At 36.7% G+C, this 27,246-nt stretch overlaps 1 protein-coding gene across 10 annotated transcripts in view; it reads right to left on the reverse strand.

Moving 5' to 3' along the window:
• Positions 1–27,246, reverse strand: part of LOC138307399 (lysine-specific demethylase 6A-like) — a 150,816-nt gene that overhangs the window by 7,782 nt on the left and 115,788 nt on the right. For 9 of the 10 annotated variants that reach the window (XM_069248122.1, XM_069248128.1, XM_069248132.1 and 6 more), the window contains 18 exons: positions 21,420–21,474; positions 20,895–20,929; positions 19,263–19,356; positions 18,129–18,255; positions 16,972–17,070; positions 16,473–16,645; positions 10,326–10,410; positions 9,745–9,835; positions 6,446–6,616; positions 5,798–5,884; positions 4,274–5,378; positions 3,641–3,756; positions 3,283–3,382; positions 2,779–2,849; positions 2,405–2,536; positions 1,948–2,027; positions 1,436–1,641; positions 752–866 (listed from right to left, as the gene is read on the reverse strand). In XM_069248122.1, the coding sequence (XP_069104223.1) occupies positions 752–866; positions 1,436–1,641; positions 1,948–2,027; positions 2,405–2,536; positions 2,779–2,849; positions 3,283–3,382; positions 3,641–3,756; positions 4,274–5,378; positions 5,798–5,884; positions 6,446–6,616; positions 9,745–9,835; positions 10,326–10,410; positions 16,473–16,645; positions 16,972–17,070; positions 18,129–18,255; positions 19,263–19,356; positions 20,895–20,929; positions 21,420–21,474 (2,942 nt within the window). The remainder of the gene's footprint in view (positions 1–751; positions 867–1,435; positions 1,642–1,947; positions 2,028–2,404; positions 2,537–2,778; positions 2,850–3,282; positions 3,383–3,640; positions 3,757–4,273; positions 5,379–5,797; positions 5,885–6,445; positions 6,617–9,744; positions 9,836–10,325; positions 10,411–16,472; positions 16,646–16,971; positions 17,071–18,128; positions 18,256–19,262; positions 19,357–20,894; positions 20,930–21,419; positions 21,475–27,246) is intronic. The other variant, XM_069248123.1, reaches the window with a different exon arrangement.

Here is a 27,246-nt window from a genome sequence, read left to right on the forward strand (position 1 = left end):
TAATCATATCATGTAGCCATTTTGATTCAAATCATATTGACTTTAATTAATATATTAAGCAATGAATAATTTTATTTATTATGTCATAACAAATTGTTAATAAGTCCAAAAATGGAAAATGTGTCCACAACCTTTGATGCAGTGACCCCATGATCTTACCTTTGGTCAGTCAAAACTTTGGTGAGTTGACTTCTTGTTTAATTCTGAACAACTCTGCTTCATTATAAATGTTGTAGCAAAATGTTCATGAGAAAATAATTTTTTTTAAATTTGACCTTGACCTTTGACTTAGTAACCTTGGCCCATGACCTTACCTTTGGACAGTCAACTCCTTGTTTAATTCTGAACAACTTTGCATCATAATGTTATAACAAAATGTTTATCAGTTAAGAGCAACAACATTGTGATTTTTTTTAAATGTTAAAATCCAAGATGGCCGATTTTTTAATTTAATTTCAGCCTGAAAAATTACCAAGCAGATCTAGGATGGATGGGGAATCATCATGTAAAATATGGGGAAAATACTCCACTCCCTTCCATCATTAATGTGCAAAAGAAAAAAAACGGACAGACGGACGGACGGACAGACAGACGGACGGACAACCTGATTACTATAGGGCACCCGCATCTCGATGCGGGGCCCTAATAAAAGAAACAAAGAGCTGAACTGCAGTGAAAAAGTCTTATTTTTGTATCACACTGATTTGTTTTAAAAGAAACCTCCTGAATTTTGTATTACTCATGGCCTTACTTTTGACACATATTGTAGATCATGCCCCAGTATGGTTCTGGCACACCGAACCACTCACAGTCCCCGGGTCCTATGTTTACATTGATGGAGCAGTAGTTGTTGTTCTCCTGGTGACCTGGAGGTGGACAATACAACGCTATATAACAGTTATCACAAGAAAGGTTTATAATATCACCAGAAATGGAAATTTTTTATACAGGCTAAAAATACAATTTTATACAAAATATCAACAGAAATGAAGAAACTTTTTTGTTTTTACACTGGCTTTCCTTAGGATGAGAAAACTGTGGTGAAAATTTGACAGTTGTCTCCCTTGACATGAACTCGTGACAGAAATCACATAATTTTTTCTCCTGCTGAGTAGACATTGAATACATGGTACTAGGCAGAACATATTTTTAATACTAAAAAGTACTCAAAGTGACAAGAATATTCATCCAGTTAATGACACTTCTCAATTTCAAAATATTCTTAAATAATAATCTTTAAGTTCTTTCATTATTTTTTAAAATCATAATATTATTAACTCAACATTATTAACTCATTCACCCCTGAGCTTTCATAATGGACTGGTCTAGTCTTTAATTTAGAAGAGTCTAAATGTGTGTTCAGGGGTGAATGAGTTAAGGGGTGTATCAAATATAACAAACCTGATATGAACTTCATGTTTCCATGACAACCTACCTGGTGTTCGAGATCCTGGAACCTTCATATACAGTTGCACAGTATTCATACCCAATATTGTATGGCCAACATGACTCATCATATTTGAAGCGGAGATCACACGAGCAAAAGCAGGTAATTTTGTCAACTCCATCAGCTGAGGTTTCCATTTTTTCTCGTCCGAAAGATCAACATTCGTACCAAACTTTATCATTTTTCTTTTCTTCCTGGAATATAACAAAATACAACATATTTCAGTTGGTCTCGATAGACAAGTTTCTCAGACAAAAATGGCTTCACCTTCATATATCATACTGGGAGGCATTCTGACATTAGGACAGAATGGGACAAGACTGGAAGGAAACTTGCCCATTTAATGGCATGGATATTAAAACACATTTTGTAAACAGAAACATGTTTTTATTTCTTACTTTTAATCGTCACTAAAATTAAAGATAAATTTTGAAGTGCAAAGAATTTATTGAAAATCTTGAATTTTTAAATGAAGCTGTCCAGTAACTAAGATGACTCACTGTTTCGGGCCTGAAGACGAGTTGGAGTCACTATCCGAATCCTTTTGGATATGTGTACCTTTAACTTTCTCATTTTCCTCCTGGAAATAAATTAAAAAAAATAACTGATTCACATATCATACGACAGAATAGTGAGAGTCTATGAAAAAGAGTTACCCAATTTCAGAAAAAATTAACATATCGCAAAAAATTGCAATTTGTTTATCAATGATACCAAAAGACCACATACGAAATCTGTAAATGAGCAATAAATGCATGCATGTAGTATTCTGGATATTGACAGATTGCCAGGTGTAATATAACCACGTCTCGTTCTCGCAAACGCACATGTTTCTATTCAATGTCAGAGCAAACACTGTAGCACATACAATACAAAATGCAAAGTCACGTGCGGTTTGATTGAAAGCTGGCAATCTGTCAATGTGACAAAATGTTCTTGATATTTGATATAACTTACTTTAAGTGACTCTTGGAAGGATGCCGCCTGGTACTGAGCATACTTTGCGACCGTGGTGTGGCCCCGACTACTGTCACAGCGCCACATGCGGTTCCCATACATATCACAGTTTTCATCTGGTGCTTGCTGCCTCTGTAGGACACAGTATCGTAGCTTTTAAGACACATTATTGTTACAACATATTATCGTTACATTTAAGACAAATCATCCTAACTTTTAAGACATATTATCGTAACTATGAAATAATATAATCATAGCTTTTAATACAATTTTTTTTCGCAACTTTTAACACACATAATCTTAACTTCAAGACATATCGTAATTTTCATATATTATCGAAGCTTTTAGAATATGTCAGTCTTCTTTTTTTTTACCTGAGTTCTGACTTCAACAGGGTGATCTGCATTAGCTTCCACCAAACTTTTTGTAGAGAAAAGACCAAGGTCTGAAGAAAAGAGAAAAAAAATATTGTTTATAAAAGTACGCAAAATACTGCAAATCATTCATTGATCATCTATTATATGACATATTTCAGCAATATAACAGAGTACAGGGTGAATGAAATCTATTCCATCGCCACAACTAGGGATAAAATCTGGTACCTCTGGCTTGCTAATCTCAATTAATAGAGCTTAAGAGATGTGCTCTTTAGACAAGTGGTATCTATAAGACATATTGTGCTTGTACAAGAGTTACAAAATAAATTTTCAAATTATTCTGGTATAAATTTTCATTGTGTCTTTGCTGGTTTTACATAAATAAATGTGTTGTCCAATCAATCTTGATAAAATATCAATATAATATTACAATGATTTATGTGAAAACTTCCTAAACTTACCGGTATGAGATTCAGAACAGTGCTTTTTTTAGATACGTACCTAACTTGAGCGCACCTGCTAGTCCCCGAATAACCACAACTGGTTGGGAATAACAGTACTGTTGTAGTTCTAAGGAAAAAGCATCTTTTTTGGTCTCAAGCTGAAAAAAATTAAAATAAACGATTACTTCAACACACAAGAAAATATTTTTCAGTTGCATTCATTAAGTTGACTAAAAACTATTTTACAAATGTGTATATTAAAGTGTACTCAATGTAGCGCAAATTAGTCATCTTAAAAAAATAATCCTTCTTTCTTTTTCAAACGTTGCCTCCATTTATTCAAAATATATGAAATGTCAGTTTTTGCAATACTAAGATATAGAGAAAGTTAAAACAGTCTTTGATGTGATACTTACATAAACACTAGGCGTAGGGGGGTTAAGTGCATCCTTGGGGAGTGGGGGGTAGGGCGGGGATGGTGGTCGAGGCGGACAGCGATCGCCCAGTAAATTTGTTGTAATTCCATTCTTCCCTGTACAAAACATAAACGATTCTTGAGAAACTGTGATCAGTAATAATCAAGTAAATCAAGGTTAAATCCATGAACATTCTTAATATAAACTAGACCTTAAACTGTAAGGCAGTCGAAAAGAGAAGTCTGTAACCCACCAAGGGAGATAATCCAGACAATACTGGAATGTACAGCCATGGGACAAGAATCAGGTTCTTGAGAATTATGTTATTAACTGTTTCCATACTTCCCTCTTCCCTGTTGTCAACTATAGGTGACACTCGATATTGACATTCTAACAGTAAATATGATTTTACTTCATGGTAAGAGCTTCATAATGTTGAACTAAAAATCAATCAACTCTCTCAGTAAACAATATTTCCCTCCACTGAATGCTTGGACTTGTTTCAGGGGTACTAACAATGGAAAGAAATACACAATTTACTATTTGTAATAGAAATTAGTTTATACAGCAAGTCTCAGAAAGAATAGAATTATTTTGGTATATTAAAGCCAAAATATTTCCATGGGTACTCACCATGTCCCTTGCAGGCTTTGAGTATTTCTTTGCCACTCATGGAGATATTTAGATTACAGGTAGAAGGAATAACCCGAGATTGGATTGTAATTCCAGGTCGTTTAGAGTCTACGTCACACTTGACGCTATATTCTCGTTGTGAGAAGGACCCGGAGGTGGTGTCCTCCTCTGGTTTAGCTTTACCCTGAGAAGCTGAGGAATGTACAACTGACACATCACTACCTACACGAACGTCCTTGATTTGTGGCGTTGAATTAGCAGATGTTACACGACTCAGATCGCTGTTTGCAGAGTGTGGTGCGGCCTGTTCAGTAGGTTTTTTACTGTCCAAGTGTGGGCCACAGGCAAACTGTGCGAGCAAGCCTTCCGCGATTGAGGTAGGATCGTCCGCCCGGGACGAAAGTAAAGCTATGTCATTCTTATTCCAGTGATCACTGACGAAACTCTGAAGGTCTTTTGGCAGTCCCTGATCTGATGATGAGAGCGATGATGGAGATGATGACATGTTATTTGGACCCATTGATCGCTGGCTGATGTTGCTGCCTTGAAACCCAGCCGTGTGAGGGGCGTTCACCATGAGCGGTGAGAGACTGGAGTTTGGAGGACCAGATCCCTGAGATATTGGTGGAATGTTGCCTTGCTGCTGTGTCTGAGGTAAACTCCCAGATATGGCCGGATGGGGACTGCGGAGTGGCATCCCGTTGAGCATATCCAGACCATGTCCATGAACTCCCCCGTGTCCTGATCGGTCAAAACCTGGAGGAAGTGGAGGTGGCATTTTAGCTGCCTCATTACCGACATCCTGTTCCGATTTTACTCCTCCTTGCATTGGAGGCATCCCCTGTTGTAAACCCATCCCACTCATGGGGCTATGTGACCCCATGGGTGAGGGAGGTGTCCCGCCCCCTGGGGAGGTCTGGAATGGGTGTGGAGGACGCGACCCAGGGGAAAATCTGGGTCCAAACATATTGCCTGGTCCTGGGCCCCCGGGACCTCCCGGGGAGTGTTGCTGCTGTTGTTGCATCTTCATCTGATGCTGCTGTTGAAAGAAGAACTGTTGCTGCAGGTTGTGGAGGAGATGTTTCTGATGCTGATCCAGGTTTGCCTACAACAGAGTATATAAAAGTTACCTCCCTTGGACAAGATTTAGGGTGAAATGTACCAGATTTTTCAAGAACATCGATTACAGGGCAATTGGATTTATTAAGGAGCCTGGTTGTCAGTCCATAATATATATGACACTAATATATGTCAGTAGTTTTATGTTAAAGATGCAATATAATGAAGTTTTTGATTTTATAATAATATCTCCTCTAAAACCTTAACATCATACGTGATGCATAATTTACAATATACACTATGCAGCCATTTTTAAACATTATTGTATAAGAAATTTCCCTCAAACAACCAAATTTGTGATAGCTAGGTAATTGTTCAGCATTTGCAAGGTGGTACAGGTAACTGTGGCTTTTCTCTCTGTAACAGAGTTACCTTAGATAAAATACAATAGGTTCATACTCTGACCTGATTCTGTTGTAGCCTGTGCAGCATCTGCATCTGTTGAGGGGTGAGGAAGGGAGGGGCAGGTGGCTCCAAAGGCTCTGAGGCAGGCTGAAAAATCAGACATACTCAATCAAATATTGTCTTACTGGTATATCCTAAACAACTATTGACTCTTTTGCTGGGCACAGTTATCTAGCCTTTTGAGCAATTTAATATTGTACATCAATTTGTGAAATGAAAAATTTCTAATGCAATGTTATGACATTACAATTAATAAATGATCCCAAGAAGAATTTTCAATATTAAGAAATCAATTGATAATTATCTCGATCTAGCTAGCCATCAGCAGATAGTCATGTTACATAATAAGTACATGTTTTAACCTCCTTACACACAACTTAATAGTATTGAATGGCATGATTATATCCAATATCACAGAGGCTAATACACTTGCAACAAATCAAACACTCTTGTCTAATTCCGAGTAATTTTTTGGTGTTTTTTTTTGTCCATGGTTCACTATTTATTAAAGAAGAAAAAGTAAATCAGTAACTAATAATTTTAACACTGTCCGCCAACTTTCACTTAGATTTTACTTCATATGGTACACATTTGTTTTGTTAGTTAAAACACTTAATTATAGAATTATCGAATCTATTGTACTCATACCCTTTTGCGTGACTGTCCTTTTTTCTTTTTGACGGGCCCTTCCTCAGCACCGCCTGCGGTGGCCCCAAATGCTCCTTGCTCCCCTGGGGACACAGAATTGGGGACCATTCCAGACTGCGGCCCCAAGGGCTGGGAGTGCATCATTGCTGCCTTTCCCTGTTGTTGGTGCTGCTGGTAAATAAATGACAATAGAACCTATGATAACAGGATAAAGGAATATCAAATGATTTATCACTAGATAAAGGTATGATACCAATGATAACAGGATAAAGGAATATCAAATGATTTATCACTAGATAAAGGTATGATACCAATGATAACAGGATAAAGGAATATCAAATGATTTATCACTAGATAAAGGTATGATACCAATGATAACAGGATAAAGGAATATCAAATGATTTATCACTAGATAAAGGTATGATACCAATGATAACAGGATAAAGGAATATCAAATGATTTATCACTAGATAAAGGTATGATACCAATGATAACAGGATAAAGGAATATCAAATGATTTATCACTAGATAAAGGTATGATACCAATGGTAACAGGATAAAGGAATATCAAATGATTTATCACTCAATAAAGGTATGATACCAATGATAACAGGATAAAGGAATATCAAATGATTTATCACTAGATAAAGGTATGATACCAATGATAACAGGATAAAGGAATATCAAATGATTTATCACTAGATAAAGGTATGATACCAATGATAACAGGATAAAGGAATATCAAATGATTTATCACTAGATAAAGGTATGATACCAATGATAACAGGATAAAGGAATATCAAATGATTTATCACTAGATAAAGGTATGATACCAATGATAACAGGATAAAGGAATATCAAATGATTTATCACCAGATAAAGGTATGATACCAATGATAACAGGATAACGGAATATCAAATGATTTATCACTAGATAAAGGTATGATACCAATGATAACAGGATAAAGGAATATCAAATGATTTATCACTAGATAAAGGTATGATACCAATGATAACAGGATAAAGGAATATCAAATGATTTATCACTAAATAAAGGTATGATACCAATGATAACAGGATAAAGGAATATCAAATGATTTCATCACCAGATAAAGGTATGATACCAATGATAACAGGATAAAGGAATATCAAATGATTTATCACTAGATAAAGGTATGATACCAATGATAACAGGATAAAGGAATATCAAATGATTCATCACCAGATAAAGGTATGATACCAATGATAACAGGATAAAGGAATATCAAATGATTTATCACTAGATAAAGGTATGATACCAATGATAACAGGATAAAGGAATATCAAATGATTTATCACTAGATAAAGGTATGATACCAATGATAACAGGATAAAGGAATATCAAATGATTTATCACTAGATAAAGGTATGATACCAATGATAACAGGATAAAGGAATATCAAATGATTTATCACTAGATAAAGGTATGATACCAATGATAACAGGATAAAGGAATATCAAATGATTTATCACTAAATAAAGGTATGATACCAATGATAACAGGATAAAGGAATATCAAATGATTTATCACTAGATAAAGGTATGATACCAATGATAACAGGATAAAGGAATATCAAATGATTTATCACTAGATAAAGGTATGATACCAATGATAACAGGATAAAGGAATATCAAATGATTTATCACTAGATAAAGGTATGATACCAATGATAACAGGATAAAGGAATATCAAATGATTTATCACTAGATAAAGGTATGATACCAATGATAACAGGATAAAGGAATATCAAATGATTTATCACTAGATAAAGGTATGATACCAATGATAACAGGATAACGGAATATCAAATGATTTATCACTAGATAAAGGTATGATACCAATGATAACAGGATAAAGGAATATCAAATGATTTATCACTAAATAAAGGTATGATACCAATGATAACAGGATAAAGGAATATCAAATGATTCATCACCAGATAAAGGTATGATACCAATGATAACAGGATAAAGGAATATCAAATGATTTATCACTAGATAAAGGTATGATACCAATGATAACAGGATAAAGGAATATCAAATGATTTATCACTAATAAAGGTATGATACCAATGATAACAGGATAAAGGAATATCAAATGATTTATCACTAGATAAAGGTATGATACCAATGATAACAGGATAAAGGAATATCAAATGATTTATCACTAGATAAAGGTATGATACCAATGATAACAGGATAAAGGAATATCAAATGATTTATCACTAGATAAAGGTATGATACCAATGATAACAGGATAAAGGAATATCAAATGATTTATCACTAGATAAAGGTATGATACCAATGATAACAGGATAAAGGAATATCAAATGATTTATCACTAGATAAAGGTATGATACCAATGATAACAGGATAAAGGAATATCAAATGATTTATCACTAGATAAAGGTATGATACCAATGATAACAGGATAAAGGAATATCAAATGATTTATCCCTAGATAAAGGTATGATACCAATGATAACAGGATAAAGGAATATCAAATGATTTATCACTAGATAAAGGTATGATACCAATGATAACAGGATAAAGGAATATCAAATGATTTATCACTAGATAAAGGTATGATACCAATGATAACAGGATAAAGGAATATCAAATGATTTATCACTAGATAAAGGTATGATACCAATGATAACAGGATAAAGGAATATCAAATGATTTATCCCTAGATAAAGGTATGATACCAATGATAACAGGATAAAGGAATATCAAATGATTATCACTAGATAAAGGTATGATGCTGATTTTTCTCATCTCAAAACACATTACAATATGTGTTGCCTAATCTAGAGCATAAGGTTAAGAATATACAGGTCTGATCATGAATTAATTTTATCCGTACAAAGCCATCTTGGCATGATTTCCATATGATATTGTAAGTAATGCAGGTATGTAGTCATCATCTACTATCTCTACATAGCCAGGCAGTAAACTGTCCAATTTAACATTTTGTTCCTGTGATAATTTATGAACCCCTGCCCACCTACCGTATTTGACCCAATAAGCCCCCATTTCCCTATAAACGCCTCTCCCCTTTTGAGCCCTCAGTTCAATTGCCCAGGCATAAGACCAAAAATGTATCGGTTTGCAATAATTTTGTCTCATAAAGCACCTTTTTATTTTTTTAAACGCCCTGGGTGCTTATTGGGTCAAATATGGTAGTTGAAATCTTCTAAGGCTGGAACAGATCATTTTATTGTTTAACTTTGATATGGTTTGTCTTCCAGATGCTTTACCTGTGGGGTACCAGTGGCTCCTTGGCGAGATGTAAGCTCAGCAGGAATAGGCAGAGCCCAGGCTTCTTCTATACTTGGTAGAGTTCTAGGCCTAAAACAAAAAAAAACCGATATTGTCAGGCAGGCAAGAGTTGGATCTCTGAAATACTGGATTATTTGCCACTTTGAATTTATTCCTCCTTGCATATTGCAGAGATAGCTCCTATGCAGGTAGGTTTCCATTGTGGCGTTATTATTTTGTGAGCGCAATTCACATAGTTTTCTCCAAAAGAGTAAGATGTTCCGCTTGCAAAACCATGCCACCACAAGTAAACCTACCCTCAAGGGCAGATAATTATGAAATATACAAATACAGAATAAGCCAATCACAATGAATTCAGTGCACAAAATTCAGGATGACTGAATTTTTTTTGGATTTTCATTAAATGAAGAAGCTCTTAACAATACTTAATCATAAATTAATAAGAATTGGAAGCTCATGCCAGAGTAAGCCGATCATGAGTTACGCTAGAATCATCTTTAAACATTAAGCGACCAAAATATACTTTCAGATCTTCATTCACTCTCCAACAAATACTTACTTATTTTGAAGTAACTGAACTCTGACACTGTCAAGGTTCTGCTGCAGGAATTTTATTTTAGTTGCCAAATTAGAATTGAAATTTTCTGTAAAAATACATAGACAAAAAGAATTGTAGTTATTTCAACTATTGTTTATCTGGAAATATTTCAAATATATGGCACATTCAATGTCACAAATGATGCAAAACCATACAAAATTGTACACTATTTAACCTTTGACCTTAAGGTAAAGGTCAGAGTGACCTTTGGGCAGTGCACCAATCATCAACTTTAGGTAGTTTAATGAACCTATACTAAAAGTTTAGTGATTTGCATAAAGTTTTCATTTAGACCAGCAACAAAAGAATCAGAACAAATACAATGGCCAGTTCATTGTCCATTATTCAAAGCGGAGACATGATAGTACAAAATTATTTAAAACTGTTCACTTTAGTTTGGCTTTTAAAAGTACAGCAATGTTATTTATTTTTATAGTTTCATGAAAACACCGGATAGAATATTTTGAAATCATATGTATGAATAATCAACATTCAATCAACATGTAAACAAAATTTGAATACAGCAGAGAAAATAGATAATTCATTTAAGAGTTATTTTACAATGCCATTTGGGACTTTTATTACATGACTATTGGAAGCATCCGACACCAACATAATTAAACTGGTTCTGGAATTCAGACAGACACGCTCAATAAAATCTGGCAGAAATTGGAATTCACATCAATTTAAAGATTCCATAAAATTGATGCATGCTTTGTATCTCTTTCTAGCAAGAATAGACTGGAATGCTTTCCATTACTGTGTGAATGTGTTTTGGTCTCGTTATTTTAATGTTGGTTTCCTGTAGCAAAGATAATTTCAATTCCTATAAAGTTTTGATCAGATTTCATCAAACAAAATAATATTGTACTGTGATATCGCATCAAATGTAATGCTGAAATATAAAGTAAATATTGAAATTTTAGAGTTATACGCTGTTTGAGTACTAAAGAAATCACCAGCATGACCAGGATGTGCTGGTTACAGTAACAGATAATGATTTATTAGAAAGCAGCAAGATAAATGTTTAAAGGAATAAAAGAAGCAGAACACGTTCTAACAATCAATAAACTCTCCCTTGGGCTTGCTTAAGAACACCACATGGAAATATCAATTATGCCTCAAATCTGCTTAACATCTTTTCTTCTTTCTTTCCAAGAAGAAATACAGATGGTAATTGCTACCTAAATGTCTATGGCATGCAAGTGTATTGAAGAGAAAGCTTTCCAGAATGGCTTTGCTTGCTGTACCGTGCATGAATCTGTTCCAAGCAGACATGCGAGGAGCACGATTTATATAACAATGTGTCTTAAAATGAGTTTCATTTGATGATGTTTTACATGCAAAACTGCCAGTGAGTCCATGTGTGATTAATTATACTGTATTGAATCCTATTTCTTTGTACTTCCATGAATCTGTACGATTCCATGGAGCCATTAGAACCTACAAGATTCAGTCAAGTGTGAAATCCTTGGCAGACTACGAGATATAAAACGTTGTCGGTGCATCCTAACTGTCTGTTGGTAGCTCTTACTGTAGTCAAAGTCTGCCAGCATTATTTTAACAACAAGAGACAATAAAGTAAAGATTGGAGTCTATCTACCATAAATAAGGAGGACTGGCTGATACACATAAATGTGCTCTCACTTCAGACATCCATCACTGGTCCTCTATTTTTAGACATTTCGTATGGAAAAGCACTATTTTTAGACATTTTTTTGGAATAGCACTATTTTTAGACATTTCCTTCTGAACTGCCTTCCTTTCCAGATGGGTTTTGGTTTTATTAGTTTAACGTCCTATTATCAGCCAGGGTCATGTAAGGACGTACCAGGTTTGTTGGTGGAGGAAAGCCGCAGTACTTGCAGAAAAACCACTGAACAGCGGTCAGTACCTGGCACCTGCCCCACCTGGGATTCGAACTTGTGACCCAGAGGTGGAGGATGTGTGGTTATATGTCTTGACATCTTAACCATTTGGCCACCGCGGCCACCGCGGCCACCTCTTTTTCAAATTCTAGCATAAGTAAAGACAAGAGTTAGGAAAAGACATCTAAAATTAGTCATGTATTTAATACAGACATCTAAAATTAGTCATGTATCTAATACAGACTTTTCCATGTTATGGTGAATTTAAATTTATTTATCGTAGAATTATAATCAGTCCATCTTTGAGCGTGAAGTTTACCTTTGTTTCTAGTAGCGTTTAGGTAGCATATGAGAGCGTCGATGGGGATGAAGTTTACCTTTATATGAGAGCGTCGATGGGGATGAAGTTTACCTTTATTTCTAGTAGGGTTTAGGTAGCATGTGAGAGCGTCGATGGGGATGAAGTTTACCTTTATTTCTAGTAGGGTTTAGGTAGCATGTGAGAGCATTGTTGGGCATGAAGTTTACCTTTATTTCTAGTAGGGTTTAGGTAGCATGTGTGAGAGCATCGATGGGATGAAGTTTACCTTTATTTCTAGTAGGGTTTAGGTAGCATGTGAGAGCGTCGATGAGCGTGAAGTTTACCTTTATTTCTAGTAGGTTTAGGTAGCATGTGAGGCGTCGTTGGGACTGAAGTTTACCTTTATTTCTAGTAGGGTTTAGGTAGCATGTGAGAGCGTCGATGAGGGATGAAGTTTACCTTTATTTCTAGTAGGGTTTAGGTAGCATGTGAGCGCGTTGTTGGGCATGAAGTTTCCTTTATTTCTAGTAGCGTTTAGGTATCATGTACGAGCGTCGATAGGGATGAAGTTTACCTTTATTTCTAGTAGCGTTTAGGTAGCATGTGAGGAGCGTCGATGAGGGATGAAGTTTACCTTTATTTCTAGTAGGGTTTAGGTAGCATGTGAGAGCGTCGATGGGGATGAAGTTTACCTTTATTTCTAGTAGGGTTTAGGTAGCATGTGAGAGAGCGTCGTGGGCATGAAGTTTACCTTATTTTCTAGTAGGGTTTAGGTAGCATGTGAGAGCGTCGATGGGGATGAAGTTTACCTTTATTTCTAGTAGGGTTTAGGTAGCATGTGAGCGCGTTGTTGGGGATGAAGTTTACCTTTATTTCTAGTAGGGTTTAGGTAGCATGTGAGCGCGTTGTTGGGGATGAAGTTTACCTTTATTTCTAGTAGGGTTTAGGTAGCATGTGAGAGCGTCGATGGGGATGAAGTTTACCTTTATTTCTAGTAGGGTTTAGGTAGCATGTGAGAGCGTTGATGGGCATGAAGTTTACCTTTATTTCTAGTAGGGTTTAGGTAGCATGTGAGAGCGTCGATGAGTGTGAAGTTTACCTTTATTTCTAGTAGGGTTTAGGTAGCATGTGAGAGCGTCGATGGGGATGAAGTTTACCTTTATTTCTAGTAGGGTTTAGGTAGCATGTGAGCGCGTTGTTGGGCATGAAGTTTCCTTTATTTCTAGTAGGGTTTAGGTAGCATGTGAGAGCGTCGATGAGGATGAAGTTTACCTTTATTTCTAGTAGGGTTTAGGTAGCATGTGAGAGCGTCGATGGGGATGAAGTTTACCTTTATTTCTAGTAGGGTTTAGGTAGCATGTGAGAGCGTCGATGGGGATGAAGTTTACCTTTATTTCTAGTAGGGTTTAGGTAGCATGTGAGAGCGTCGATGGGGATGAAGTTTCCTTTATTTCTAGTAGGGTTTAGGTAGCATGTGAGAGCGTCGATGGGGATGAAGTTTACCTTTATTTCTAGTAGGGTTTAGGTAGCATGTGAGAGCGTCGATGGGGATGAAGTTTACCTTTATTTCTAGTAGGGTTTAGGTAGCATGTGAGAGCGTCGATGGGGATGAAGTTTACCTTTATTTCTAGTAGGGTTTAGGTAGCATGTGAGAGCGTCGATGAGCGTGAAGTTTACCTTTATTTCTAGTAGGGTTTAGGTAGCATGTGAGAGCGTCGATGGGGATGAAGTTTACCTTTATTTCTAGTAGGGTTTAGGTAGCATGTGAGCGCGTTGTTGGGCATGAAGTTTACCTTTATTTCTAGTAGGGTTTAGGTAGCATGTGAGAGCGTCGATGGGGATGAAGTTTACCTTTATTTCTAGTAGGGTTTAGGTAGCATGTGAGCGCGTTGTTGGGCATGAAGTTTACCTTTATTTCTAGTAAGGTTTAGGTAGCATGTGAGCGCGTTGTTGGGCATGAAGTTTCCTTTATTTCTAGTAGGGTTTAGGTAGCATGTGAGAGCGTCGATGGGGATGAAGTTTACCTTTATTTCTAGTAGGGTTTAGGTAGCATGTGAGAGCGCGATGTTGGGATGAAGTTTACCTTTATTTCTAGTAGGGTTTAGGTAGCATGTGAGCGCGTCGATGGCGATGAAGTTTACCTTTATTTCTAGTAGGGTTTAGGTAGCATGTGAGAGCGTCGATGGGGATGAAGTTTACCTTTATTTCTAGTAGGGTTTAGGTAGCATGTGAGCGCGTTGTTGGGCATGAAGTTTACCTTTATTTCTAGTAGGGTTTAGGTAGCATGTGAGCGCGTTGTTGGGGATGAAGTTTACCTTTATTTCTAGTAGGGTTTAGGTAGCATGTGAGCGCGTTGTTGGGCATGAAGTTTACCTTTATTTCTAGTAGGGTTTAGGTAGCATGTGAGAGCGTCGATGGGGATGAAGTTTACCTTTATTTCTAGTAGGGTTTAGGTAGCATGTGAGAGCGTCGATGGGCATGAAGTTTACCTTTATTTCTAGTAGGGTTTAGGTAGCATGTGAGCGCGATGTTGGGGATGAAGTTTACCTTTATTTCTAGTAGGGTTTAGGTAGCATGTGAGCGCGTCGATGAGCGTGAAGTTTACCTTTATTTCTAGTAGGGTTTAGGTAGCATGTGAGAGCGTCGATGGGGATGAAGTTTACCTTTATTTCTAGTAGGGTTTAGGTAGCATGTGAGAGCGTCGATGGGGATGAAGTTTACCTTTATTTCTAGTAGGGTTTAGGTAGCATGTGAGCGCGTTGTTGGGCATGAAGTTTACCTTTATTTCTAGTAGGGTTTAGGTAGCATGTGAGAGCGTCGATGAGCGTGAAGTTTACCTTTATTTCTAGTAGGGTTTAGGTAGCATGTGAGCGCGTTGTTGGGCATGAAGTTTACCTTTATTTCTAGTAGGGTTTAGGTAGCATGTGAGCGCGTCGATGAGCGTGAAGTTTACCTTTATTTCTAGTAAGGTTTAGGTAGCATGTGAGAGCGTTGTTGGGCATGAAGTTTACCTTTATTTCTAGTAGGGTTTAGGTAGCATGTGAGAGCGTCGATGGGCGTGAAGTTTACCTTTATTTCTAGTAGGGTTTAGGTAGCATGTGAGCGCGTTGTTGGGCATGAAGTTTACCTTTATTTCAAGTAGTGTTTAGGTAGCATGTGAGCGCGTTGTTGGGGATGAAGTTTACCTTTATTTCTAGTAGGGTTTAGGTAGCATGTGAGCGCGTTGTTGGGCATGAAGTTTACCTTTATTTCTAGTAGGGTTTAGGTAGCATGTGAGAGCGTCGATGAGCGTGAAGTTTACCTTTATTTCTAGTAGGGTTTAGGTAGCATGTGAGCGCGTTGTTGGGGATGAAGTTTACCTTTATTTCTAGTAGGGTTTAGGTAGCATGTGAGCGCTTTGTTGGGCATGAAGTTTACCTTTATTTCTAGTAGGGTTTAGGTAGCATGTGAGAGCGTCGATGGGGATGAAGTTTACCTTTATTTCTAGTAGGGTTTAGGTAGCATGTGAGCGCGTTGTTGGGCATGAAGTTTACCTTTATTTCTAGTAGGGTTTAGGTAGCATGTGAGCGCGTCGATGAGCGTGAAGTTTACCTTTATTTCTAGTAAGGTTTAGGTAGCATGTGAGAGCGTTGTTGGGCATGAAGTTTACTTTTATTTCTAGTAGGGTTTAGGTAGCATGTGAGAGCGTCGATGGGGATGAAGTTTACCTTTATTTCTAGTAGGGTTTAGGTAGCATGTGAGAGCGTTGTTGGGCATGAAGTTTACCTTTATTTCTAGTAGGGTTTAGGTAGCATGTGAGAGCGTCGATGGGGATGAAGTTTACCTTTATTTCTAGTAGGGTTTAGGTAGCATGTGAGAGCGTCGATGGGGATGAAGTTTACCTTTATTTCTAGTAGGGTTTAGGTAGCATGTGAGAGCGTCGATGAGCGTGAAGTTTACCTTTATTTCTAGTAGCGTTTAGGTAGCATGTGAGCGCGTCGATGGGCTGGTTACAGGACTCATAGAGGATGCCTAGGTCAGTCCATGCCGCTGTGTGGGACTTGTCTAACTGCACAGCACATATGTAGGCCTGCAGGGCATCCATAGGCTGATTCTGCTGCTGGTAAAGTACTCTATGGGAGAAAGTATTGAGAGATTAATCAAATTTCTTTTTGCACATTTTATGATAAATGGAATATTTAGCAATAAAACAAACAGATAAAAACATCCTGCAAAATTTTCTGCTTCAAATTCTTACTCCTGAAATTTCAAGAAATTCTTACAGAAAAGCAAATTTTAATACCTTATTTCAGCCTTTTTGTGTTAACAATAAGAAATTTCTTAACATTCAAAGTAATCTAGATCTTCTTTGGTAAATTTACCTTAATGCCAGTAATATTAATTTGACCTTGACTTTATTTTGATGTTATCCAGAAAATGACCTTATAAGACGACCTACCCTATCGAGCACCAGGTGTCAGCACTGGCCTCCGACTTGTCAATGGAGTTCCTGTAGGACACGAAGGCATCATGGACTTTGGCTAGACTTGAGAAACACCTGAAAAATCACCAGTAAAATGTTTCAGGTACAAAGTTAAATATATCGTTACAACATTATCAATATAGCTGTTTTTGATTTTTGGCTCTAAAATTGCTATACAGAATTCATCGATTTCTATTCATTTTTAATTATCTAAATACCACAAAGTCTCATTTTATAAACAGAATACACGCATAGAAATTAAAAATCTTTAGTTAAAAACTTTGTTCAAAATGGCGACATAATTGATATCAGATTTTCTCAATGGCTTATTTATAGCCACATGGAGGTCAGGCTTCAGACCTACTCACAATTCAATTCTAACATCTTTGATAAAGATTTATTTGTTAAATATATTGCATTCATCTTTGCTCGAACCAGGTCTGACTGACTCTGACTGTACCAGGCCAATATATTGCTTTGTTAGCCCAACTTAAGGTCAATCATTGTTCTTATCAGCCATGGAGATACCAAGTCTGACTCTGACTGTAACAGGCCAATATAATGCTATGTTAGCCCAACCTAAGGTCAATCATTGTTCTTATCAGCCATGGAGATACCAAGTCTGACTCTGACTGTACCAGGCCAATATAATGCTATGTTAGCCCAACCTAAGGTCAATCATTGTTCTTATCAGCCATAGAGATACCAAGTCTGACTCTGACTGTACCAGGCCAATATAATGCTATGTTAGCCCAACCTAAGGTCAATCATTGTTCTTATCAGCCATAGAGATACCAAGTCTGACTCTGACTGTACCAGGCCAATATAATGCTATGTTAGCCCAACCTAAGGTCAATCATTGTTCTTATCAGCCATGGAGATACCAAGTCTGACTCTGACTGTACCAGGCCAATATAATGCTATGTTAGCCCAACTTAAAGTCAATCATTGTTCTTACCTGCTATGACATCAAGTCTGGTTCTGACTCTACCAGGTCAATATAATACTATATTGACCCAACTCAAGGTCAATCATTGTTCTTACCTGCCAAGGAGATACCAAGTCTGGTTCTGACTCTACCAGGTCAATATAATACTATATTGACCCAACTCAAGGTCAATCATTGTTCTTACCTGCCAAGGAGATACCAAGTCTGACCGTTAGTTGTGTCTGCCTCTAGAGACTGTTTCAGATAGTGGATAGCAAGTCCCTCTCTCGCGTTCTTCTCCCCCAATTGATCCACAGTATGAAACAGCCAACCTGTGAACACACAAAATTGAAGTTTGAATCACTCAGATATAAAATACAAAACTAAGAATGACAGTTTTAGAAAATGAATGGACATTCTGGTATAATAATGAACAACCTTAAAATGAAGTTTTTCATATATTGAGACCTATTAATCATAGAAGCCTACAACAATATAAAGACAATTGTGGCATGCATTTTATTTATCACAAGTTTTTTTTTTAAATTATCATGTTTGGTCAAGCTGTGACATATACGTCACGAAAACATGGCAAACGAAATTAAAAACTGCTTTCTTGGCATACCGTCATCAATAATTTCAAAGTCCATGGTAATTGTGAACTTAAGCCTTCGGCTCAAATCTCTATTGCAATGAACATACTTTTTATTCAATGCGCTGAGATCTGTGTGTCATGACTCTTATAAGACAGTATCAAAAATTTTGTTTTAAAAACTTAAGTACAATTTTCTGGAAAACGGTTATTAAAGGCCCACTACCTACCTTCCCGAAGCGGAATTCATTTTTAAAATGCGAATGTAAAACGAGATTGACATTTTTGTAGATTCACAAAAGGTATTAGCTTACCAACAAACAATTCCTCTTATCATCACATTCTCAACAATTACATTAAAATAAATAAAGTGTTTCATTACACTGGTTGTCGTATATTTCTTGTCGCCATCGTAATTACCGACCGATAGTTGGATATCCTGCACCAGACGACAAAACAGCAATTACATCTTGATCTTGTTTGGTGTTGTAACCTCATTTTAGGCTATTGTAATACATTTTCTGATGCTATTAATGTTTTTAAGGATAATTAACCAATATCAGAAGCAACTTTTTCTTAGACAATTAAAAATGATGTAGCCTTGTCAGAAGTGATCAGCCAAGCCGAAACATCAGAAAAAGTTACATTTGACATTGTTTAGTTATTGTGAAACCTATTGATTTTATAGAATAAACATTCCTTGTTACATTGAACTCTGACCTGATTCTCGATGACCTCTGACCTTACCTAATTGTTTAAGAGCTGTAGCTTTCACTGGATTTTCAGTATTGTCTAAGTCAGCAAACTGCTCATAAGATTCTTTAGCTTGTTTATACTTTGCCTAAAATGGAAACATTTTTGTATTTTACAATGAAGCAGTGACCATCAGTGCGTTAATGGTATTTATGATATTACAACTTCTAACTATAACAGCATTGTCATCTAGCTATACAAAAAAGTTTACTTTTAACAGACAGTAGATAGATAGATTTGAGGTTATACAAAATATCTGGTTATATTTGCAGTGATGATATTTTTTGTGATTTTGCATTGACATTGTTATGATCACAAAAATTTACTCTGTGAAAAAAAGAAACAATTAAGTCTTATATATCTCAAAAAAGCCAAATTGTGAAAATTGTAAAGAACTGGCAATTTCATGTTTTTTTTTCTCTTTTTTTAGTTTTTAATTTCCAGAAAATTTTAACCAAGCCGTAAAAAATTTTAGATCCTAACACAGAGTAAATGAAAACAAAAAAACCAGTTATGTGGTTAGATCTAAAGACTGTTCAATTGTGAATCAAAGGGCTACGTTAGGCAAATGGATGGTATTTATCCATGGATTTACTAACCGGTAAGTTTGTTTTCTACCAAACTTTCATTCTTATGACGCTGAAGTGTTGACATGCAGCGGTTTTTGAGCTACGCATTAGAGTCCTGGCGTGTTTATCGGAGGACACCACAGTGTCCGACCAGTTGAAATCTGGCTGTTTTCCGATGTTTCTGGATACCTAGTGACATTTATACGGCGTGATTTATATTGTATCATATACCAAATTAAAGATAAATTATCTGGCTGTCGATTGAGAGTATTCCTATTATCATATTCTATACGGTTGGATAATAATCATACTTTTTCTGAAATTGGGTAGTGTTATATGGCCGGCCGAGTTATAGACCTTGACCCAGTATTATACTTATACTTATATTAGAAACGAGCACCTGTGCTATAACAGCATTGTCATCTAGCTATACAAAAAAGTTTACTTTTAACAGACAGTAGATAGATTTGAGGTTATACAAAATATCTGGTTATATTTGCAGTGATGATATTTTTTTGTGATTTTGCATTGACATTGTTATGATCACAAAAATTTACTCTGTGAAAAAAAGAAACAATTAAGTCATATATATCTCAAAAGCCAAATTGTGAAAATTGTAAAGAACTGAAATTTCATTTTTTTTCTCATTTTTAGTTTAAATCCAGAAAATTTTAACCAGAGTAAATGACCAGTTATGTGGTAGATCTAAAACTATTGTGAATAAGTATTATTGTGAAGAATAAAATATATAATTGTGAAGAATAAGTGTTATTGTGAATAAGTATATTATAGTGAAGAATAAGTGTTATTGTGAATAAGTATATTATAGTGAAGAATAATTGTTATTGTGAATAAGTATATTATAGTGAAGAATAAGTGTTATTGTGAATAAGTATATTATAGTGAAGAATAATTGTTATTGTGAATAAGTATATTATAGTGAAGAATAAGTGTTATTGTGGATAAGTATATTATAGTGAAGAATAAGTGTTATTGTGGATAAGTATATTATAGTGAAGAATAAGTGTTATTGTAAAGAATGAGTAGGCTATATTACCTGGGCTTCGAGGATGTGGGCAATCTGAAGACGGACTACAACCAATAAAACAGGTTCATTAATATCTTATACCTCCGATCCTTGTATGTAATCTAATTATCTTTCTACATGACAAATTACACAAGCAACTAAAGGTTCAAATCAACCTACATATCTAAATCCATGAGTATAAAGTACATGTTCTGTGATCATTTTCATATTTATGATTTGAGAATTTTTTCTAAACATTTATAATGTGTTTAATTTCCATCATTTGTTAAAAGGCTCTAATCTGTTTCTGATACGGAAGATCAAAGTATCAAACATCAAAAGCTTTAATATATAAATCAATTTAAACTCCAGCAATCTGCCATATCGTAAATTTGGATAGTCATAAAACGTTTGTTGTGTATATATTGAACTTTTGCTATACATGTATTTACATATATACATTGTATTTTCCTGCGATTTGTAATCTGAAAATTTCCTTCGCCTGCAGAAGTTGTCAAACACGGTTTGAAGGATCTATTGTCACTCCCTACTTACTTTGTGCCTTGGATAGGGAGCAGGGGCTGGAATCTTTAAGGGCTTGGTGAAAGTGCTGCAATTGAAAGCATTAATAATTTACAAATCATATATAAACACAAAGATGTTTGAGAAATAGGTGTAGTATGGTATTTAGAATGGTCGACTAATCATTTTGGCCATCTGAGCCAAAGCTCTCCACAGAATACTATTATAATACCAGGTTACTTCCCTTTAGTTTATCTCCCCTTAATTTATAACTACAGAATGAACCAGGTGTTGGGAAGTATAGAAAAACCTGACATTTAGTTTATCTCCCCTTAATCTATACTACAGGATGAACCAGGTGTTGGGAGGTATAGAAAAACCTGACATTTAGTTTATCTCCCCTTAATCTATACTACAGGATGAACCAGGTGTTGGGAGGTATAGAAAAACCTGACGTTTAGTTTATCTCCCCTTAATCTATACTACAGGATGAACCAGGTGTTGGGAAGTATAGAAAAACCTGACATTTAGTTTATCTCCCCTTAATCTATACTACAGGATGAACCAGGTGTTGGGAGGTATAGAAAAACCTGACGTTTAGTTTATCTCCCCTTAATCTATACTACAGGATGAACCAGGTGTTGGGAAGTATAGAAAAACCTGACATTTAGTTTATCTCCCCTTAATCTATAACTACAGGATGAACCAGGTGTTGTTAAGTATAGAAAAACCTGACGTTTAGTTTATCTCCCCTTAATCTATACTACAGGATGAACCAGGTGTTGGGAGGTATAGAAAAACCTGACGTTTAGTTTATCTCCCCTTAATTTATAACTACAGAATGAACCAGGTGTTGGGAGGTATAGAAAAACCTGACATTTAGTTTATCTCCCCTTAATCTATACTACAGGATGAACCAGGTGTTGGGAGGTATAGAAAAACCTGACGTTTAGTTTATCTCCCCTTAATCTATAACTACAGAATGAACCAGGTGTTGGGAAGTATAGACAAGAGGCCCATGGGCCTTAACGGTCACCTGAGTTAGAATATATAATGAAACAAATAATGAAACAAATTAAAGACATATAAACACTATATGCTGGGCCTTGAAATTGGTCAGTGATTTATAAATTTGACCTTTTTAGACTATGAAGAGTATTTGCTTCCATCAAACCTGTGAACTTAGAGGTATTTTTGAAATTTTAATCAATTTGACCCTGTTTGGTCCTGCCCCTCTGGTCCCCCAGGGGGTCATCGAGGACGGATATGGATGTTAAAATGTTATATCTTCGGCTAATAATTCTAATCAAATAATGTTCACAAATATGTTTTTCCTATATAAACTAAAGTAAACTTGACCCCTCCCCAGGGGGTAACGTGAGACTCCAAGATCATATAATTCAGTTTTTATAAAACACCTGAAGACCTTTCCATCTATAATTATTTGATTCTACTATATCCAGAATTTTAGAAGATTTTTGAAGTTTTAGCCTATTTGACCCTTTTTTAGCCCCCCCCCCCCCCCTGCCCCCAGGGGGTCGGCCAGGACCAATGTAGACATGATATTAAAATGCTATCTCAGGCTAATAATTCTAACCAAGTTTGACTCATTTCCTATGAAAATTGAACAAAAAATGCTCATTAATGTGTTTTTCCTATATAAACTATAGTAAACTTGACCCCCTCCCCAAGGGGAAACAGGAGACCCCAGGGTCATATAATTTACAATTTTTATAAACAAACTTTAAGACCTTTTCATATCTATAAAGTGTATTTGATTATACCATTTCCAGAATTTTAAAAGAATATTTTTGAAGTTTTAGCCTATTTGACCTTTTTTGGCCCTGCCCCTCTGCCCCCAGGGGCTCGGCCTGGACCAATATGGATATGCAGATATTAAAATGCTATCTCAGGCTAATAATTCTAACCAAGTTTGACTTGTTTCCAATGAAAATTGAGCAAAAAATGCTCATAAATGCGTTTTCCCTATATAAACTATAGTAAACTTGACCCCCTCCCCAAGGGGAAACAGGAGACCCCAGGGTCATATAGTTCACAATTTTTGTAAAGGACCTTAAGACCTTTCTATTTATGAAAAGTATTTGTTTCTACCATTTCCAGAATTTCAGAAGAAGATTTTTGAAGTTTTAGCCTATTTGACCCATTTTTAGCCGCGCCCCTCTGCCCCCAGGGGGTCGGCCAGAACCAATATGATATTAAAATGCTATCTCAGGCTAATAATTCTAACCAAGTTTGACTCGTTTCCAATGAAAATTGAGCAAAAAATGCTCATAAATGTGTTTTCCCTATATAAACTATAGTAAACTTGACCCCCTCCCCAGGGGGAAACGTGAGACCCCAGGGTCATATAATTCACAATTTTTGTAAAGGACCTTAGGACCTTTCTATTTATGAAAAGTATTTGATTCTACCATATCCAGAATTTCAGAAGAAGATTTTTGAAGTTTTAGCCTGTTTTAGCCTATTTGACCCCTTTTGACCCCGCCTCTAAGGCCCCTGGGGGTCAGTTATAGAAAATTTGTTAATAGGTTAATTGGTAAAATGGCCATCTCATACTGATAATTCTGACAACATTTGACTCATTTCCTATTACAAATGACCAAATAATGCGCAAAAATGTGTTTTCTCAATATAAAGTATAGTAAACTTAACCCCCTCCCCAGGAGGAAACTAGAGACCCCAGGGTCATATAATTCACAATTTTTGTAAAGGACCTTAAGACCTTTCTATCTATGAAGAGTATTTGATTCTACCACATCTGTGAGTAGAGAAGAAGATTTTTGAAATTTTACTAAATTTTACCCCTTTTGGCCCCTCCCACAGCCCCCTGGGGGGTGGGGACCATATAATTCACAATTTTGATTGGCCTTATGCCTTAGAAGGTTTGTGCAAAATTTCATTGAAATTGCTTCAGCAGTTTTGGAGAAGAAGTCGAAAATGTAAATTGTTTACGGACATACGACGGACGACGCACGACACACGACGCACGACGACGGACAAAAGGCGATTAGAATAGGTCACTTGAGACTTCGTCTCAGGTGACCTAAAAAACCTGACATTTAGTTTATCTCCCCTTAATCTATACTACAGGATGAACCAGGTGTTGGGAGGTATAGAACAAGAGGCCCAGAGGGCCTGTATCGCTCACCTGGTTTGTAATGCCAAGTAATGTTCTGAATACAGGTTCATTGTTTCTTTTCTGAAGGAATTTTAATATTAACCTCTAAATCCCCTATTGGGCCCCACCCCTCCCGCCCCAAGGGGGTCAGAGCCAAAATTTATACAAGTTCTGTTCCCCTTCCCCCAAGAAGGTTTATGGCCAAATTTGGTCACAATCCAAGCAAAACTCTAGGACAAGAAGTGATTTATAGGATTTACCTCTATTTCCCCTATTGGGCCCCACCCGTCCTGCCCTCGGTGGGCCAGAGTCAAAATTTATACAAGTTCTGTTCCCCTTCCCCCAAGGATGTTTGTGGCCAAATTTGGTTACAATCCATGCCAAACTCTATAACTAGTAGCGATTTAAAGGATTTACCTCTATTTCCCCTATTGGGCCCCGCCCCTCCTGCCCCCGGGGGACCAGAGCCAAAATTTATACAAGTTCTGTTCCCCTTCCCCAAAGGATGTTTGTGGCCAAATTTGTTTACATTCCATTCAGAACTCTATGACTAGTAGCGATTTAAAGGATTTACCTCTATTTCCCCTATTAGGCCGCGCCCCTCCTGCCCCTGGGGGATCAGAGCCAAAATTTATACAAGGTCTGTTCCCCTCCCCCAAGGATGTTTTGTGGCCAAATTTGGTTACAATTCATGTAGAGCTCTAGGACAAGTAGAGATTTAAAGGATTTACCTCTATTTCCCCTATTTGGCCCCGCCCCTCCTGCCCCCGGGGGGTCAGAGCCAAAATTTATACAAGGTCTGTTCCCCTCCCCCAAGGATGTTTGTGGCCAAATTTGGTTACATTCCATTCAAAACTCTATGACTAGTAGCGATTTAAAGGATTTACCTCTATTACCCCTATTGGGCCCCACCCCTCCTGCCCCCGGGGGACCAGAGTCAAAATTTACACAAGTTCTGTTCCCCTTCCCCCAAGGATGTTTGTGGCTAATTTTGGTTACAATCCATGCAGAACTCTAGGACAAGTAGCGATTTAAAGGATTGACCTCTATTACCCCTATTGGGCCCCGCCCCTCCTGCCCCTGGGGGACCAGAGCCAAAATTTTTTATACAAGTTCTGTTTCCCCTCCCCCAAGGATGTTTGTGGTCAAATTTGGTTACAATCCATGCAGAACTCTAGGACAAGTAGCGATTTATAGGATTTACCTCTATTTCCCCTATTGGGCCCCGCCCCTCCTGCCCCGGGGGGGACAGAGCCAAAATTTATACAAGTTCTGTTCCCCCTCCCCCAAGGATGTTTGTGGCCAAATTTGGTTACAATCCATGCAGAACTCTATGACTAGTAGCGATTTAAAGGAAATGTTGACGACGGACGGACGGACGGACGGACGGACGGACGGACGACGGACGGATGGATGGACGGACGACGACGGACGCCGCGCCATGACATAAGCTCACCGGTCCTTCGGGCCAGGTGAGCTAAAAACCTGACGTTTAGTTTATCTCCCCTTAATCTATACTACAGGATGAACCAGGTGTTGGGAAGTATAGAAAAACCTGAGAACCTGGATAAAAGCCACAGCTCTACAACCACTACCTGACAGTTGTCCAAACCTATAGTAGAGGTGGAAAATACTTTTGTCACTGTGACCACATATATAGACTAACTCAATTCTATCTATGATTTTTATATTCTAGATTATGGTCACTATATACCATAATTTATTCCGACTTTGCACATCACAAGAGTTACCTCCCTTGCAGGTAGGTATCCATTGTTACGTCATTATTTTGAGAGTTAAACTCATGTTGTTTTCTCTGAAAGTCTTGATGTTATGCTAGAAAACACATGATGTCACAATACAGGAAAATAATTCAATGTGGTGACTGCTTCAAATGAAACTACAAATTAGCTTTGAGAAATGTTACAGATTTTAGAAATACACATTCATTCTCAACAAATTAGTTTTTCCTGCAGATTTTACAAATACCGTATTTTCCGGAGTATAAGCCGCTACTTTTTTACCTGAAAATCGGCAGTGCGGCTTATACATCAATGCGGCTTATCCGTGGACGAAAACCAAAATCTGACCATGTTTTTGCATGAGTACGTCGTGATTCACGTGTGGAAATCGTTAGTTTTACTCGCCAGTTTTGTTAAGTTATACATCGACCAAATCACTGTAAAAAGTGTTTAAAAGATAAAATATGCAATGAAAATATATTAAAGATGAAAATAATTACGTATCAGATTCATGTTGATTCGTAAAATTGTTTAATTCACGGCAAATCGGCCGACTGAAGCGTGGTTGTTTCCAGTCAGAACACAATGGCGGTTTAGTAAAGTTATACATCGAAAAATCACTGTAAAAATGTTTAAACTATATAATATATGATAAAAATATAATAAAGATATAAATAATAACTTACCAGATACATGATCAATCGTAAAATTGTTTAATTCACGGAAAATCGGCCGACTGAAGCGTGGTTGTTTACAGTCACAACAAAATGGCGGACTGATTTCGCCTATCAATTTGCTGCAGGATTGTTACCAAGAAAATAATAATTAAAACGTCAAAAATCATAAAATATCAATCAATAAGTTTAATATATTATTTAAATATTATGTGTTTGCAAGAAATGTCTGCGGACAGCAAGAAAACGATCTTCTGAATGACTGCTATTGCTAACTTGCACACATATTACACTCGGTCAACATG

Source organism: Argopecten irradians, chromosome 14 (genome assembly GCF_041381155.1).
Source record: "Argopecten irradians isolate NY chromosome 14, Ai_NY, whole genome shotgun sequence".
In the NCBI taxonomy this organism is placed as follows: domain Eukaryota; kingdom Metazoa; phylum Mollusca; class Bivalvia; order Pectinida; family Pectinidae; genus Argopecten; species Argopecten irradians.